The sequence below is a fragment of the Lepidochelys kempii genome, chromosome 9 (assembly GCF_965140265.1).
Source record: "Lepidochelys kempii isolate rLepKem1 chromosome 9, rLepKem1.hap2, whole genome shotgun sequence".
Lineage (NCBI taxonomy): Eukaryota > Metazoa > Chordata > Testudines > Cheloniidae > Lepidochelys > Lepidochelys kempii.
Window position 1 is genome coordinate 91,477,540 of NC_133264.1, and position 19,435 is coordinate 91,496,974.

At 42.8% G+C, this 19,435-nt stretch overlaps 1 protein-coding gene across 1 annotated transcript in view; it reads right to left on the reverse strand.

The window, feature by feature from the left end:
• Positions 1-3,131: 3,131 nt before the first annotated feature.
• GPR50 (G protein-coupled receptor 50) overlaps positions 3,132-19,435 on the reverse strand; it is a 70,086-nt gene continuing 53,782 nt past the window's right edge. The window contains exon 2 of the mRNA XM_073358717.1: positions 3,132-4,000. Within this exon, the coding sequence (XP_073214818.1) occupies positions 3,132-4,000 (869 nt within the window). The remainder of the gene's footprint in view (positions 4,001-19,435) is intronic.

Genomic DNA, 19,435 nt, shown 5'->3' on the forward strand with positions numbered 1-19,435 from the left:
TACACTGAGACACGCAAAGTGCTTCTGAAATGATTGCACTACAGTGACGTTTACATTTTGTAGGATACGCTAAGTTCCTTTAAGGGACCCAATCCCACTCTTATGGGGCAGGATCAGACCCTGTGTTCATCAGGTGCTGCCCAGCTGATTAAAGGACCTGCAGTTGCAGTGCAGTAGATACCTACCATGTCCCCATATGGCCCTGAGTACCTGCAGCTCTCAGTGACCTCACTGTGAGTTGAGGGTGCTCACTGGCTGCAGCAAGAATATTGTACTGTCACATTGTCTAGTTCACGTCAGCAGTAACTGTTCTCGATGCATAGGAGTATGCCACCTCTAATTCCTACAGCCCAGGCCTGGAGTGCTGTTCCACCGAGGCAGTTTGGGCTCCATAACGCAGTCCTGTTGCTACAGGACTAGATCAGATATCCCAAGCAGTCAAATCTCGGGAGTGTCTTTGGCGTTAAAAAGTTCTATTCTGACTTTGACTGGCTGTTATTTCTGATGAGTTTCGAATAAGACATAATGCAAAATGCAAGCTTTAAAAAAAAACAAAAAAAAACACATGGCCTTCACTGAACATTCTGTTACCAAGAGAAAGAATCCAGGAGATCAAATCTCAGTAGTGGGGCACAGAGAATTGGAGACATTTGGCAAATTTTAAAGGATTCCATACGATTGTCTTAGTAAACGAAATATGCTCCTTTTTAAGGATATTATTTGCAAATGTGATTCTAATGAACAACTAATTGCAAACCAGTTGAAACGATAATCACAGCGCAACAGAACTTGCTGTGCGAGTACAACTTGAACTCTCAACCCTGTGGTTACGAATTCCTTGGTGCTTTTTGCATCCAAGTTTGACTCAATGTTTTTTGTTTGCATAGAACAATATAAATCCATTCAGATGGGTATTGTTTGAAGCGAAAAGGACCAATTCCCACATCAGATACCCTTATTTGGCCATACTCTGAAGAGCCAAAGGCCAATTTTTAAAAACATGACTCAGTTTAGCTCCTATTATGAGATAATTGTATCAAGTATTTAAAACACAATTATCATGTGAAGTGGCTGAGACAGAGTCTGAAAATGTGCAGTACCACATGGTCATAGCCCCCTGTAAATACAATTTGTATTGCAATAAGCCAAGCCACAGAACAGCTTATTGCTTATTTAGGAGGAGATGTGCTGTGTACATTGTTTTGGACTTCGTCCCTCAACGGACAACTTCTCCCAAGTCCTCTCCCTGACAGAATTCAGTGGGAGCTATGTTCAGCAACTCTCAGAAAGCATTCAGGGTATCTACAGACGCAGGTGGGCATCTAGTAGGATTTTCAGAAGGGCGTAAGCAGGTTAAGCTCCCTACTTCCATTAACGTCAATGAGAATGAAGTGCTTAACCTGCTTAAGTGCTTTTGAAAATCCCACTAGGCACCTGTCTCCATTAGGTGCCTAAATCTTTGAAAAATCTTGGCCTTTGTGCCTCAGAGGATCAGACCTGTGGGCCAAATCCTGCTCCCACTGACATGAATGGCAAAAAATATATATTTCACTAATGCAGAATTGGGTCCTTTCTTTGACAAGAGACCAGGTCACATCCTTCTGTCTTTATTTATGTGACTAGTCTCATTGGGCTAAACTGCCATAAGGGACAGATACTGCCCCCACCAATATCAACAGCGTAGCTCCCATTGACGTCAACAGGAGCAGGCTCAGTGTCGCTGTTACACCCACGTAAAGCCAGCCTAATTCTACTGGTATGAACTGAAGCACACCCTATAACTGACAGCAGAGTTTTTCCCCATTGATTTAATGGGACTGCTTGAGAGCAGGAGTAGTTCACTTTTTGTTCTGCTACCAGTTTTTTTAAAAGACCTCAAGAAGGAACTCAATTTGGTCTAAGGGTAAAAAAAAAAATTCACATTTACAGACAAAGCCCTCCACCAATTAAAGAAGCCTCAACTCTGCCCACTGTGCATATATTTCGCCTGTAACACGGACCTACACGATACTGCAGTGCATTGACAGCAACCACAAAGGGGCAGAGCTCGGGCTTTAAATGAGTATGTTCCCGCTCTTTTTTGGGGCGTGTAAATATTTTTACTTAGCTTCCACACCTCCATTTACATATTGTGACTCTGTGCAAGAGTAAAAAGAAGGAAAAAACTCTCCACTTGCCTTTTTCATTGCATTCATGTAATGGGCACACGCAATGAGACATATTTGGGATGAACGTTCCCTTTTCTTTCTGCCTTTGTCTGCAAGTGCAAATATTATTTTCACTGAATTCTCCTTTCTATTTATTTATTAAAAGTTGGCATCTGAATTAAAAGGATGGGATTCTGCTACAGTTCATTACATTCACATGACAGGGACTTCTGAGAGATGTTTGGAATGAATGCAGGCCGTTACTGAATATTGCCTAAAATTAGAATTAGGCTCGGAACCTCTTTCTGCAATTAGATTAGGTCGCTTGTTGTATTCTTATTCACGGCCTGGAAAAGGAAGTGCAAGTGTACTCAACATCTGTATAGATTCAATCAAAAACAGTGCTTTTGCCTTGCCTTGCATCTCATACTGGCTAGTTACTAAACCCTAAAGAGACAGTGGAAGCCATCATGCCCATATTATGTGACCACTGACTAATCCTACTAACCTAAAAAGGTACAAAGTTAGTCATGCAGTTTATAGCTCAGATCTTGTACGTTTGGTTCAGCATTACTTAATGCTAAAAGGATGGAATTAGAAAAAATATTCAAAATAGAGGGCTAATTTTGCCAGGTCTTATAGTTTCAACTACAACTGCATCTACATGTGCTTTGAATGCTTAGGTACTAACCATCTGTGAGAAGCAGTGTGGCAAGTGCATCAAAGTCACCTAGGCACGTGGTGAAAAATGGCATAGAAAAAATAAAGCCTGTGGGTTCCATCCTGGAAATCCTTACTCAAAGCTGTACTTCTGTGAGTGAGTAAGGCACTCAGACACCATGTGTAGGAACGGACCCAGTTCTCGGATGAGTAAATCCTGGCGGTATTGGGCCCCGTGATATCAGCTTTTAAATGTACAGGTAGAAAAGCTTTTGCATACTATATACACAACTGTACCCCAGAATACACAGCATTGCTCTGATTTCATAAGTGTATTTCGGCTTGGTGGTTGTTGTTTGTTACAGCTGGGGAGGGCTTGCTTTTCAGTCCCTCCATCCCACCTTTCGACACGTCGATGAACAGCAACCTCGGAGCCCATAGAGTCAGTAGTATTCTTTTGTACTCCTTTCGGAAATTCTGATTGAGAAGCCCGTATATCATAGCATTGAGACAGCTGTTAAAATAGGCCATGAAGTAGCTCAGGACAAAGAGCCATTCTGGAATTTTTGGCACTACTTCCGAAGGATTAATAGAGACAGCAAGACCAATGAAGTTTAACGGCCCCCAGCACACGGCAAAGAGGACAAAAACCACAAACATGGTCAAAAAATTCCGAACATCAGCCGCTCTTAGCTTCTGCCTGGATTCTTGTCTTACCCGCTGCTTGACTTGAATCACCAAAATCCAAATCCGTAGGTAACAGAATGACACTATAGACAGGGGGACTATAAAATGAACCACCACCACTGTTATGGTGTATGATGTACTTACAGTCTGGGCAAAGGTGCAGGAATAAATCCGGGGATCATATCGCAGGGATCCAACAAAAAAGTTTGGCACAACTGCCACCACGGTCAGTATCCAGGTGAGGCAAAGACAGCAGCAGGTGTTCTTCAGGTTGAAGAGTTTATCGTACCACAGGCCGTGGCAGATGTAGCAGTATCTGTTGATTGCTATGGCTGTAATGTTAAAAATGGACCCAATGACACTCAAGCCCATGAGGAACCCACTGATTTGGCAGTGCATGTTTCCCAGCGTCCATCCATTATGGAAAATGGCACTCAAGATGAGAGGATAAGGATACACCGCTACTACTAGGTCTGCTACAGACAGACTGACGACAAAGAGGTTACCTACAAAAAAGGGAGAAGAGAGATGGTGACAGGTTAGCATAGGTTTGTATACATCTATAGCAAAAATACGAACTCCAGTTTGTTTTGTGAATGCCAGTTTGATTGTAAAATGGTTCTGGGCCTTCACCTTGGCCCTGCAGCCTCCCCATCTGCCCAGCCCTAGCAAACCTCAGGTGGTGTCAGGAGAAGTTTCTGCAGCCAGCGGAAGGCTAACAAAGGAAAGCGATCAAGGCTCATTAACCTGGATGTTCTTCCATTCAAATAGAAACCCCTTAAGCACATAAGCTAGCTATTTAACTACTACAAAAAACAAAAATTAAAAAACTACTTTTCCCAGGTGGGCTTTTAACCAAGCAACAGATCACTTGATGCCGATAGGGGTGATCACCTGACAAAGGGGATTGCAATATTACGAAAAGGAGTCACTCTAGCATAGAGGGTGGGGAGCACGCCAGGACCAGAGGCGACAAGGAGGAATACTGGACCACTTGGAAAAGACATTGACCACATGCCAAAGGGCTCCTGGATTAGTGATGAAACAGACAGGGATTGCAGGCAGGTTTTGTTGTTTTTTGTGGCTCTGTATAGCCCTTGTGCTGTCTAAGAGTAAAGTGTGTGTGTGTTTACAAATTCCTGTGCAGAGTCTGTGTGTCCTTTGCTTTCACTGCCACACAGTCCCCAAAGGGAGAAACTACACCAGAGGGTCCACAGTTTCAGTGAAACTCTAGGAGAGTTCAACAGCTACTGCAGAGGCTTGGGAGAGCTGGTGCTTCTACTGTGGGGTCCCCACTACCAAGAGGGGTATCAGACATGTGGTCTGTACCTGGAGTGTGCCTACTGGCCCAGAGCCAGAAACTAAAATCTGCCCAGCCCTAGCAAACCAGGAGCACGTGGGACCCAAGGTTTGGGGCCAGTACACTAGCTTGGAGAAAGTTCACCAGGAAGAATTCTTTAGGGTTGTAACAGACACAACTGAGTTAGCACTGCATGCTCGTACTGGGTGTCTTCAACAGAGCAGCCGTGAATAAAAAAAAAAAGTAATAATCATAGATCATTAAACTCCTCTCTTTACATTCAATAGTGAGAAAGAGACGCTTCTGATCCTGAGGATTTTCCCATCAAAATTCTCATACGAACATTAATATTTTGTTCATACAGCACCTAGCACAGTGGGGCCATGTCCCTCAGAGCTACTGTTATGCAAAGAAAAATTAACATGGACAGGCCAATCTCTCAGCTACACCAGTGTAAATCCAGAGTAACACCACTGAAGTTAGCGGAGCTACATTGGATTTACACTGAAAGGAGAACTAATTAGCCTTACAAAACATTGTTATTCGCCATTCATTCTGAACCCTCCGTATGATAATGGGTTCATCACGAGACCTCACTTTTCTGAGTTACAGGGAAATCTTCAAGCTCCCTCTATTTTCCTCCCCAGAGAAAGGTTTCTAAGCCCACACAAGGGCTCTCCGATTCTAACCTCAAAGGTATAACATACAGCCCTGACAGCAGAGAACTTGGGAAGATATTAAATGCTAAGGTTAATGCTGGGCCAATCCCCATCCCAGTCTTCTGTGAATCTCTTGCAGCTGCAATGGGAAATGTGAACACTCACAAGAATCTGATCTTAGAAATAAAAAAAAAGTGAATGCCTGTTGGTTTGCCTGCATGGTGGTTTTAAGTGACAAGGTGAAACCTACACTTGCTTATGGATTGAATTTTCCTCTTAAGAAGGGATCTTGCTTGGTTAAGAATCTTTCCCATTTTTATGCTTATTCTGGGTGGAATCCCACAATTGCTTAGATACAGTATTTTCTTATGATCCTGGATTGCAGTTGCAAGAACCTCCACTATGGCACATCAGCAATGTTTGAAGCCAGGACCACCTGAACAGACGTCTACTGCTTGAGCTAGCAGCCATAGGAGACCACCAGCTCATGTGAACTAGAAACTAGAAGGGGATGTGACCTACAGTCTATAGGCCTGTTACACAGCATTATATATGGTAAGATACAAGTGAATTGAGATGAACCCTTTGTGCCGTCTTCACATAGTTTGTTTGCCAGATCAGAACTCTTGAGGTTCAATTGGACTATTTTACTAAAGCTTCTCTCTGCCACGGTCTGGGTTGTACCTTCCTCCTGACTGAAATGTTATCCCCCTTTCTTCTGAAAATACTCTGGTTCCAATTAATTCTTTGTCTTGCAGACATTGCCATCTATGCGTTCTATGAAGGAATAAAGGAAGAGAGCTGTATAACCTGTCCTGCAGAACAGCCACTATAATGCAGCAGAGAGAGGAAGCTAGTCAGCAACTGATAGCACCTGCCCAATGTATGAAGGGTCTGCCTACTGCCTTGCCAATAGAAGCATGAACCACAAAGTAAATATACAGGTGTCTGGAAAAGATTTGAAAAGAAAAAAGCAGCAGTGGTGAGGAAGGAAGGAAGGCTGGCAGGACTGAAGATAGGGACAAGAGCTCCAAAAAAAGAGCGGCTTTTGGAGACTAACCCCTTTGGGTTTGTCTACACATGGAATTTTTCTGGAATAGCTATTGCACTTTAAATCTGAATTACCTTTCGGGTGTAGACAATTCCTGAGACTCCAACACCAGTTGTCTTCTTCCTTTCAAAACAGAAGCACCTCCAGTGTCAGACTGGGCAGATCACAAAGCCGTGCTTAGTCAAGAACGTGACCAGGTGCAGGCTGAGTTCAGCAGGGGGACAAGAGGATGAAATGTCACATTGGGGGGGAGGAGGAGGAAGAGGTGGGATTCACACTTTATCATGTGCTACAAAGTTTAGGGAAAATTTGCAAGGTGTAGAAGCAACAAAGGGAAGAAATAATCCAATGAAGACAAAAAATGAGCAGAGTCCGTCATAAATGCCAAACTTTTTGCAAGAAGCTTTTCAAAATTATTGTTGAAGTTTCCCAAGAAATAAAAGTTTAAATAAAGTTTCTCACTAAAATTTGTTATAAAAAACCTCTGAGAAATTCTACTTTTGCTATTTAGTAAAAAAATAAAATTCCAAGGAAACAAAATATTTGTATTAATTGAAAAGCCATTTTTCATTTTAAAAGTTATGAGAATAGAAACAAGTAGCACCTTAGAGACTAACCAATTTATTTGAGCATAAGCTTTCGTGAGCTACAGCTCCTGTAGCTCACAAAAGCTTATGCTCAAATAAATTGGTTAGTCTCTAAGGTGCCACAAGTACTCCTTTTCTTTTTGCGAATACAGACTAACACGGCTGCTACTCTGAAACCTGAGAATAGGAAACAGCGAAAACACATTAAACCAAAATGAACTGGAAAATTACAGGGGTTCTCTTCCAAAGCATCAGCTTCACTGCACAATGGGTATTTCACATTCGGTTTCAGACCTTTAGCATCACTTAAGTATACATAGAAGTAACAGAGCTATTAGAAGCCAGGGAGAGACAAGTCATGCTACCAGTGATCCTGACAAAGAATTCATGGCTGAGCTAGTACAGTCTTCCATGGCAGTTGGGATAACCCTCTGTCTAGATATCCCCTACCTGAGCTGGCATGTCAACAGGCTTGACAGCAAACCCACCAAAAGTCAAGAGAAAAAGACTTCCATTGACATCAATGGGCTTTGAATCAGGCACCAAATCATTTTGCAGACCCCTGGAGAAGTGGTGAATTTTGCTCAAATCTGCTCACAAAATTGGGGTGGTTGAGTAAAAGGGGAATCAAATTAGAGACAAAATTAGATGAAGATATGAAGTTCCCAGAAAGGGGAAGGGGTGAGTTATTTGATTATGTTGTGTATTGGAACATACAAGAATGTTTGTTATTCGGATAGTGGTTTCTTTGTGTGTCACTATGAGCACCTGGGTTGGGATAAGGAGAGATGGCTTTATTAGAAACAGGGTTTAAAATGATAAAGATATCCCCTGTATACTGAGAAACCCTTACTCAACCAAGTAGCCCCAGTGAAGTTAAGCCTTCCACCCTAATTTCTAAAGGAGCACTCATGATGGGAGTGTAATTTTGCAGAATCAAAAGGTAGAACCTCAGCTGGTGGAAATGGCCATTACTCCATTTGCGTCAACACAGCGACATCAGTTTACACCAGCTAAGGATCTGGGCCTCAAAATGTCAAACACAAAGAGCCCTACAACACTTATGCAAGCAGTCCTACTGAGTCCAACAGGATTGCTCGCATGAATAAGAACTTCTCCTGCAAGAAGAAGGGGCCTTAGCAGGATGGGGCCTCAGCCTGAAAATCCTTACTCACATGAGTCGTGTTTATTTGCACAAGCAGTCTCCTTAACATCAAAGGCACTGTTCGTGTGGTCAGGCACTCACTGAAGTCAATGGGCAGGATGCTGATTTCTTCCTTACCTTATAGTAAATGAGATCAGAATCTAGCTCTCTGAGGCTGCTCAGGAAAGTACAGGTATGTAAGATGGGGCTGCCAGTCTGTACAGACTTCTAATTTATAAAGCTCCATTTAATATTAAAGGTAACCTAGAGTGATCACACAGTTGTCACAATAGAATCCTTTTACAATTTTCCCCCTTTAAGAATCCTGCCTGCAAATAATACATTTATATCTTCCTAGCAGGAACTTCCTTTATATATATATCTGTCCTTGTCTCCGTGGGTCCCTGGTGGATTTTGCTAGCCTCAGAGGCTCACTGTGACCCTCCATGTAACCCTTCTCTCTCTAGAGACAAGGGTCACAGTCTACTGAGCCATTTTCACCATAAGCCAGAGAGGGAGGTGAGGAGAATCTATCCTCCCTTGCACAGTCTTTGTTGTCTCCCAGTCTCACTGATTAATTGGGGGGAGGGGTGCAAAGGGGGGAGCCCAGGCCCGCACTCTACTCCGGGCTCCAGCCCAGGGACCCTAATAGTATCAGCTATGGTAGGTGACCTTTTAGAAACATGACACATACAATTCCCTGGGCTACTTCTCCACAGCAGCCCCCACTTCCTCAAGCTCCACTTCACCCTTACCTCAGGGCCTCCTTCCTTGTGCCTGATAAGGTGTGTACTACTCAGTCTCTCCAACAGCACAACTTCCTCCCACAGCTCCTAACATCCACCCCCACCTGACTAACTGGGAGGCTTTTAACTAGTTTCAGCCAGCCCCTGATTGGCTTCAGGTGTCCCAATCAACCTAGCCTTCTCCCTGCCTTCTGGAAAGTTCTTAATTGGCCCCAGGTGTCTTAATTGACCTGGAGCAGCTGCATTTAACTTATCCTGGTACCAGGGATTTGTTTAGCCTGGAGCTAATGTATCTATCTCCCACTACTTTTCTATAGCCATCTGGCCTTGCCCCATCACAATTGGTTTTGACTGTCATCTAATATAAACAGAAGTTATTGCTTCTCTTTATGCCAGAAATCCAAACAGCTATTAAAATTAGGGTTAATATGGGGACGGTATAATACAAGCCACACTTCAGTTCTTTTAAAGTTGCAGTTTCGATCCAGGGGCCCAATATTTGAAAGTCTTCTTTGGCAATCTCTGTCTGCATTCCTAAAGCTGCACTCAGCTTCCATACAAATGTGCATCATTTTCATCAGAGAATAAATGACCATCAAAATACAAATAAGCATTGTATTTTCACGGTTTGCCTTGATGGATTAATAGAAAATACTTGATGTTTGAGTTCTAATTATGGAGCTCTCTCTTTTCCTTACAATTACAGAGGCAATAGTCCTGGGCCATGGATCCACATTTGGCCCTCTGGCTGCATCATAGGAATCCCTGATTTAAATGCTGGATGGAAAAAAAAAACCTCACATCCACCCACTTAGGAGGAACTGACATTCTCTAAACTGTCTCTGTTCGATACACCTGAGCAAGTCAGATGAAAGGCAAGTAATTACCTTGTCCTTTTTTGTCCATACAAAGCTCTGCTCACACACACACACACACACACACACACCGCCTCCACATTCCTTCATCAAGGAAATTGAAATATTAGAAAATTATGTTAGACTGAGGATAAAAAAAGTTAGGATAGATAGATAGATTAGATACCAAGGCCAGAAGGGATCGTTGTGATCAGTCTGACCTGACAGGCCATAGAACTTCCCCAAAATAATTCCTAGAGCAGATCTTTTAGAAAAACATCCAGTCCTGATTTAAAAATTGTAACTTGATGGAGAATCCACCACGACCCATGCTAAATTGTTCCAATGGTTAATAACTCTCACCAGTAAATTTGCGTCTTATTTCAAATCCGAACTTATCTAGCTACAACTTCCAGCCATTGGATCGTGTTATACCTTTTCCTGCTAGATTGAAGGGCCCCTTATTAGATATTTGTTCCCCATGTAGGTACAGACTGTAATCAAGTCATCCTTAACCTTCTCTTTCTTAAGCTAAATAGACTGAACTCCTTGGGTCTATAGCTATAAGGCATGTTTTCTAATCTAATTTTTTGTGCCTCTTCTTTGAACTCCCTCCAATTTATCAACATCTTTCTTGAATTCTGGGCACCAGAACTGGACACAGTATTCCTGCAGCAGTTGCACCAGTATGAACTACAGGGGTAAAATAACCTCTCTGTTCCTTGTCCAGATTCCCATTTATGAGTCCCAGGATTACATTAGCTCTTTGGGCCAAAACATCACACTGGGAGCTCATGTTTAGCTCATTATCCACCGCAACCCCAAATCTTTTGCAGAGTCACTGCTTCCCAAGATTGAGTCCCCTATCCTGTAAGTATGACCTACATTCTTTGTCCTTAAATGTATACATTTAGCCATATTAAAATGCGTATTATTTGCAGCTTGAAAGAAATGGTGGTGTTATCTACCAACAATTCTATTCTTTCCACACACAAACCTGGCAGCAAACTTTGAAGCGTCCTATTTGATGTGTTTTTCTTTTATTTAACTTCCATAATAAAAGCAAAACACCGATAAACTACTGGCAACTTGTTAGCTCGAGATCAAATTCATTTGTTTATTTCATTTTTTATCATAGCCAGAACAACTAAAGATATGTCCCAGCAGGCACAAAAGTCTATGCTGGTAAAAACACACCAAGACACACAATGACAAAGCTAAAGGTTTATGGGGGTGATTGATTTGACAATCTCGACTACTGTCACATAATCAAAAGCATTTTAAACAATAAGCTTCCACTCTCAGATTGTACAGAAAAATAGAAACATGTTTTGGAAGAAATATAAATAAGAAGTAAGGCTAAAAGACCAACAGAAAGAGGCAAATCTAAGGCTTGGCAAACAATTTCACTGGCCATCACTATGAAGGAGGCTTATTATAACCTAACGCAAGGTTTTTAACCTATCAAAGCTTGTGTAAGCTGCAAAAAGGAAACAAATTAAATGTTTGCCCCCAAGCAAACTATAAGATCATAAAAGCTTTGTTCAGCACATGACAACAATCTCTTCATTAGCTTTGATATTCCCCCTCCCTCAATGTTTTTAACTAGCCATTTGATGCATGTTCACTTATATGTCACTGACCTCCATTCTACTGACACAACAGATCAGTTCTCTAAAGTAAAGGAAAATTCATACAAATAGCTTCCAGAAAGCTACATTAGCGCTCCTCTTTCATATTCTACAGACAGCACACAGCACTAATGCTCTGTGGTAGTAACTGTCAGCTATGATGTATTGGGTTAGTAATGGAAATACTCTAGTATTATTTGGGCCTCACGCTGCAAGCCCTTACTGTAGTTAGGGTTGCCAGGCGGTTGGTTTTCGACTGGAATGCCTGGTCGAAAAGGGACTCTGGAGGCTCCAGTCGGCAACACCCACCGGGCCGCTAAAAGTCCGGACGGCGGTGTCACGGGGACCCAGGGCCAACGCAGTCTCACTGCCTGCCCTAGCTCTGCGCAGATCCCAGAAGTGGCCACCTCGTCCTTGTGGCCCCTAAGAGCATGGGCGGCCAGAGCCCCAGTGCTGGATCCACAGGTCCCATTGGCCAGGAACTGCAGCCAATGGGAGCTGCGGAGGCAGCACCTGTGGCTGCGAGACAGTGCATGGAGCCTCCCTGGCCACCCATGCGCCTAGGGGCTGCACTGCAGGGACCTGGTGGCCACTCCCTGGTAGCTGTGGCAAGCACTGCCTGGACCCTGCACCCCCTCCCACACCCCAATCCTCTCACCCCACCCCAGATCCTGCACCCAGACAGAGTCCTCACCTCCTCCTCCGCACCTGAACCCCCTGCCTCAGTACGACGCCCTCTACCACACCCTGAACTCCTCATTTGTGGCCCGCACCAGCCTGAACCCCTCTTCCACACCCAAAACCCCTCATCCTCGGCCCCACCCCAGAGCCCTCACTCCCAGCGGGAGCCTGCAGCCCCTCCTGCACCCCAAACCCCACATCCCCAGCCCCAACCCAGAGCCTGCACCCCCAGCTGGAGTCCTCATCCTCCCCCCTGCCCCCGAACCCTAACCCCAACCCCTTTCCCCAGCCTGGTGAAAATGAGTGAGGGCGGGGGAGAGCAAGCAACAGAGGGAGGAGGGGATGGAGCGAGTGGGGCAGGGCAGGTGTGTTCAGTTTTGTGCCATTCAAAAAGTGGCAACCCTAACTGTAGTGTGTAGGCCTTGTATCATTACAGCAGGCCTGGTCTACACTGAAAACTTCTATTGTTATAGGTATGTTGGCCAGGGTTTGAAAAAAAAACAACAACAAAAAACAAAAAAACCCACACACTCCCTCAGTGACAGAGCTATAACCACAAAATCCCCAGAACAGTGCTTCTGTGGGCACAATGTTGTTCAGGGAGGTTGTGCTCCTACACCGGTAGAAAAACTATCGGTACACACTGCATCTACCATAGGGGGCTCTGCCAGCATAGCTATGTCGACATAGGCTCCACAAGGTAGCTATAGCCTCGGCGGGGCTAACGATTCATTTGAACCCCCTTGAGTAAGGGGGTTTTAGGAACAGTCCTTCGATAATGGGACTAGGATCAATTCCATTATCACATACAAATATAGCGTTTTAAGAACACTGCTATAACGTACATGGTGTGGGTGGACGACACTGAGCAAATTAAATATAAGCAAGTGAAAAGCCTATGTAAGGCAAGCTAATTCTATATTCCACAAATGCTTGTTCAGTACTATAGCTGCACATTTAAGAAGGCAATAAAAAAAAATCAATTCTCTGAGGTTATTGTTACATCAGGATTTAGGTTAGGATAAAGTGTAGTTTCTTGTTGTTGAACAGGAAATGTAAATGACCTGCCAAATGTTCCAGAATTCTGGCTGTGCAGTGTAAAATGATACAGAGGTAATGAACGGACAGTAAAGAAAAAATCTCATAATGGTCTATGCATCTGTGGGAGGTAAGATTAAAGGAAATGGAATTATCTGAATTCAAGGACACAGTGAAGGTCCTTCCAAATAAGAAAGTTTAATGCTGATACTCCAGGTTAATTCAAAGTTTTCCTTTCCCGCAGTGAAGGGCCTTTGAGATATGTTGGAATAATTCAAAAGTCATGGAATGGCTGGAGTCAATAGGTGTTCTTCTATGGGTATGCTTTGAGATACCTACTGCTTCAGAGCTTTTTCCTCACTTTAATGACCATTCCTTAAAGATGGAACTATCAATGCTGCTTCCTGCACCAAATGAATGCAGGTTTGGTCCCCCTCTAACTGAGTGCGCTGCTTCTGGAATGAAGTTGTACTACACCATCAGAAAGCCTACAGTGCTAAATCTGAATTTCTACCTGGGCTTCTGGGATGGCCATACATGGTGTCACTTTTTCCATGGTGACTGTTGTCATCCTTAACTGTTCTCTCCAATATATCAGACACTGACCGGCTGCCAGCCTGTTATTTAATATTAAATGTAATGGTAAGGAGTATATATTTCTAGGGAGTAATAAAAGCTCTCACTGTATACTGTGGAAGCCTATTAATTTCTACCAAGCACTTGGGTCTGATTAAAGTTTACCTCTTATATCCTGTGTATTACACTGCTTAGCTGCTGGGGGCAGGGGGGTGTGAATCTGTTACACTACTAAATTCATGGTTTGCTCTCGGATTTTAGACTTATTCTTAGTTCAGGTCTGTTTAATTCTGTTGCTCTTAAACAAGATTTGAACCAGATCCTTAACTGCTATAATTCAGCATAACTCCAAATCAGAGCTGAGCATCTAGTCCAATTATTACTTCATTTTGGCTAAAACGACCAAATTTAAAGTGCTTTTCCAAATCCTACCCCTTCGAGTCTGCACTGCTGGGCTAGGAAATACTGCGAGGACAAGTCTGCTCACAAGATTTCCAATGTGTCTCACATTGCATCCCATAAAGCTGGAAAGACGGGTTTTTTCCATGGGTCACCAACACTTCAGCTCATCATCTCAGGTTGTCAAGGTTCCTTCCCCACTCTGAACTCTAGGGTACAGATGTAGGGACCTGCATGAAAACCTCCTAAGCTTACTTTTACCAGCTTAGATTAAAACTTCCCCAAGGTACAAACTATTTTACCTTTTGCCCTTGGACTTTATTGCTGCCACCACCAAACGTCTAACCGGTATATTACTGGGAAAGAGCCCCTTTGGAAACGTCTTTCCCCACAAAATCCTCCCTTACCTTACACCCCCTTTCCTGGGGAAGGTTTGATAAAAAATCCTCACCAATTTGCATAGGTGAACACAGACCCAAACCCTTGGATCTTAAGTACAATGAAAAAGCATTCAGGTTCCTAAAAGAAGAATTTTAATAAAGTAAAAAGAATCTGTTCTGTCCCCGGCAAAAGCATCACACAGACAGAGAGAGCGGCCTTGTTTCTCCCTCCCCCCAGCTTTTGAAAGTATCTTGTCTCCTCATTGGTCATTTTGGTCAGGTGCCAGCAAGGTTATCCTAGCTTCTTAACCCTTTACAGGTGAAAGGGTTTTTCCTCTGGCCAGGAGGGATTTTAAAGGTGTTTACCCTTCCCTTTATATTTATGACACAAGTGCATTATGGAAATTCAGAGATTTGCATGAATGAAAATATATAGTTACACTACCCCATCTTTAAACCATCCAAAAAGGCTCAGTTCACCCTTGATTCATGTACGGAGCAACAGTCTGGGTAATTTCTTATTTTCGTGTTAAGGCCAGAAGGGACTATTAGATCATGCAGATTGACCTCCTGTGTGAACAGAGAAATTCACCCAGTTACTCCTGTATTGAACCCAATGACTTGTGCTGGGGTAAAGCATATCTCACAGAAAGCCATCCAGTCTCGATCTGAAATCTCAAAGGGTGAAAAATCCACCACTTAGTAGAAGTTCACATTTTTATATGAACTGGTTCACCCATCACTAATAATTATCCTTCGTGCATTTAAGGTTTAGATTATTTTTTTTAATTTAAAATCTGCTATTTTTCTTTTCAGTTGGCCAGTTTTGTTTTACCCTCCATTCTGAAGTAATGTCTGAACTCAATTTAAGAGATGTAATAGTGCTCTTCAGCTATTGCTGCTGGTTAAAGTGCATTTCTAGTCTGAAAAGTGACCACATGCCGGTATCAGCTTTCTACTGAACAGGTCTTTAACCAGTGTGAATCCAAAGGCAGAGCTGAATTTGTAGCCAACTTTAGTGACAAAAATAATGCTTAACTGTTCCTGTTAGCTCTGCAGAGCAAACAACTAACAAAAAAGGGAGCTGAATGCTCTTCCTTCTTCTGCATCTTTAAGAAACTTTGTATCAAGCGTCAGGCCCAATCAACTACATGCATAGAAATCCTCTGTAAGCAATGAATGTTGCACAGTTGTAACCAAAGGCTTAATTTAACCTGCAGGACCTATAATATTAGCCATGATTCTCTCCAGTCCAAGTTGTTTGCAGGGCTGGCAGTGGGAGATGGCGGAGTATCATGGAGTTTACAAACCCCACACGGAACCTAGGTAGAAGAGAGGGAGAGAGCGCGCGTCTTCCCCGCCCACAGGAAGCCAGGCTGATTGCGCTGCAGCATAGCAGCCAGAACTGCCAGTCATGGAGACAAGCCCCCACAGATGGGACCAATAAGGAAAACACACCCAGCTATAAAGGAAAGAGAGCAGGAGAGAAGGGGAAGCAGACGGGCCTGGGACAGCAGAGGGACAATAGCCCTATCTCAGGCTGTTTTCAAGTAAACAAATGGGAGATAAGGAAGACAGTAAGCCCAGAGCTTAGGGGCTGAATAATTATTTTATGTTAAATTGATGAACTGGTCTACTCTGAGTTAAACAGAGGAGAGCCAGTTTGGCAAAAGTAGGCCACCCAAAAGGGACTATGCATGGAACCCTCGACAACGGGAAACTTCTTTTTGCTTGTAAGCTGAGCAGGTTTTATATGGAAATCGTAGATACAAAAAAATGGAACCCCAGATGTCTTTATTCCAGAGCTTCTTGGAAGAGCACAGCCATACTGTCATTGATTCTGCACAGACCCTTATTGGTCCAAGAGAGATCATTACAAAAACTACATTTTTTGAGCAGAGCAGCTAGTAATTTGGAGTTTGAGTAATTGTTCTGACTCTGATCTTAAAGACAGCTGGCTGGTCTGAGCAGTATTCAAAGTCTATAGCTGGTGATCATTCATGTTCCCAGACTGGACGATAGGCAATGGAAGGTTCAGCTAGATGTGAGAAAACAACTGTCTCAGGAAGTTAATATAAATTTATCAGAATACTTTGTGTAGCATGCACTTCAAGCACTCATCCAAGCCTGCTTCTTTGCCACCATGTAATGTATTAGTTGCTTTTGCCTTCCCACTGATACTATACTAATCAGATTCAACTTTCCTATTAAACATACAAACTTGTGTCTTGCAAGGTATCTTCAAGAGAGAGAGTAATAAAATAGTATCAGACCAGAGCGAATCTGGGGAGGGTTGTGCTTTGGTCATAAGGTATAAAGGCCACAGTTTGGGATAATACTGAAGAACATTTAAATGCTGTTCTGAATTGGGGCTTCAATTATTAATGTGGCCTCAGGAAAGACCTCTGCCATTGTCACCTTATAATGTTTGCACTAAACTGTGCAATGGTTGTATCTGACACTATGTTCAACAAGCACAAAGGGTTTGGTACCAAAACAAGACAGCCACCACATTTAAGCAGAATTTCTCTTTTAGATGAAAAGTTAACATGTGAAATAAATTACCAAGAGCTACAATGCGGGGAGATGAAGAGGAACAACAATTTAAGTGGCATTAGTTGAAAGAGAAAAGAGTGTTGTCGGATACTACTCCTGAGTCCAACAATAGATGGTCCTACACATCCCTGTCTGGCCTCTTTCCATTCTAAGAAGTTCCCATGTTCCTATTACTCATGACCATTATAAATAGAGCACACTGGAAATTATTGGCTGTGGAGTGGGCATGCATGTGCATTTTAGAGAGGATAACATAACAGTAGTAGTGGTACAGACTGCTAACTACCTACTAGGAAAGGGTTTTAGCTAGGAGCCTTCCTTTATACATTTTAAATTTTGCAAATAAGGTCTACTCCTTGAGAGTTAGAATCTATCTCAAGTATACTACTGTAAATCAGTAATAAACTCACTGAAGGATTTACTCTTCATTTACACTAGAAAACTCAAGGTCTGCCCCATAAAACTGCCAGGGAAACAGTGTTCAAGGGCTTGACCCTGCAAACTCCCCATTCACGAGAGTATTCCTTAATCGTGCTTTTAAGCACAATTTACATGAGTGACAGTGTCATGATCAGACCCTACAGAGAAGAATGTGGTCACAATATACATTGGAAATAAAGAAAGCCATCATGAAGTATGCTACCACTCCAATTCCAGAGGAGTTACAGTGTGAATAGGTCTCAATTCACATTCCACAAGCACATGAACATTTACCATCGCATCATATCCGAGTCACACTGCGTTTGTCTTGAATGTTTATCTAATTCAGAAACGTTAACATAAAAATTCCTTCTTCATTTTAGCCACTTTAAACACAACAGCGTAATTTATGAGCTCAAACACTGCATCAGGTAAGTGCTGTATAAAATAACTGGTAAGGAGGGGCCAGCAGGGGAATCTATGTCCTTCTGAGCCATATTCCTCACCCTCAGATTTTCTTCAAGGCCACTACTCTGGAGTTGTGCACTCAGACTTCACATTTGGCAGAGGAAGTTTGTACCACAGCCTCACGAGGTCTCTGCTAATTCAGATCCTACACCTGCGCTACCATGTCAAGAGTGCCATTCAGATGTCACCTGAACAGTCTGGGTTTTGATTGATCTATTTGGTGGCCAAGTGAAGGCAGCGTTCTTCAGGGCTTGGGGGCAGTTAGCAAGGCTGAGGCCAATACATACCACATCCCAGTGAGCAGGTGCCTGAAAGGAGGTCTGCATAATAATTCCTTGGTGGAAATCTCAGAAGTCCTCTTCCTCCATTTTTGCATCTAACCTCTCTACAGACTGTAAAATATTTTAAACTCCAAGCTCATGCTTCTCTCCAAGCAAGGCAGAAACTGAGATACAGCCTCATGACCCTGAACACTTCAAAAATATTGAAGCAGTTTTGAAGTTTGAAGTCATTTTGGGGACCTCAGTTAGGGTCTCTCTCCCCCACTAAATATGCACCCAGCTCCCCATTGACGTGACTGGTGAATAGGTTTATAACAAACATCAGTTTACATGCATCTGACGAAGTGGGTATTCACCCACAAAAGCTTATGTTCCAATAAGTCTGTTAGTCAATAAGGTGTCACAGGTCTTTGCTGCTTAAACAGATCAGTGTTTATCACAATATTTATTTACTATGTTCTTGGTATATATATTCCACATAATGGACACCATTTCTGGCCAAAAGTATACAGCCTTGTGTGAGAATTAGTTCTGTCCCCAGTCACTAAGCAATGGAAGAGAAGGGTGTGGAAAGCAGCATTAAAGAGGGGGAAAGGGAAACAAGTACTCATAAGGAAGTGGGGATGGAGAAACGAAGCTAAGGCCCCATTTGACCATAAAGCCATCCTGAGCATGGAAAGGAGGGTCTGATTCTATGCAGAGCTCAGAAGGGTGGGTCTAAAATCACCAGCAACATTGGAGAACCTGAGGTGCTCAAGAGAATAATATTGCAACATAGAAAAAGACCCAGGGACAGAGAAGAGAAAATAACTGAAAAGAAGAAAAGAGACACAGTTAGACAATAGCCTGTATAGGTGCAATTATAGATAAAGCAGAGGTGGGTTTGCTCAAAACAGGCTTCTCTAATTTAAAAGGTGTACTGGGCTACATCCTGATGTAACTCCCCTGATTTCCAAACCTGATTTTCCACATACAATTAAGTCTGGTTGACATTTCCCTTCCCCTCCCCAACCCACCCCAAAAAAGAAAGATGGCCTCTTCCCTTCACCCCCATGCCCAACAAAAAAAGTCTAAAATTTTCCACCAAAACCTTTTAGAAGTTTTATTTTTTGACAAAACTGGAAAATAACCCCCAAAAAACTGTACATTTTTCATAATTTTTCCTTTATT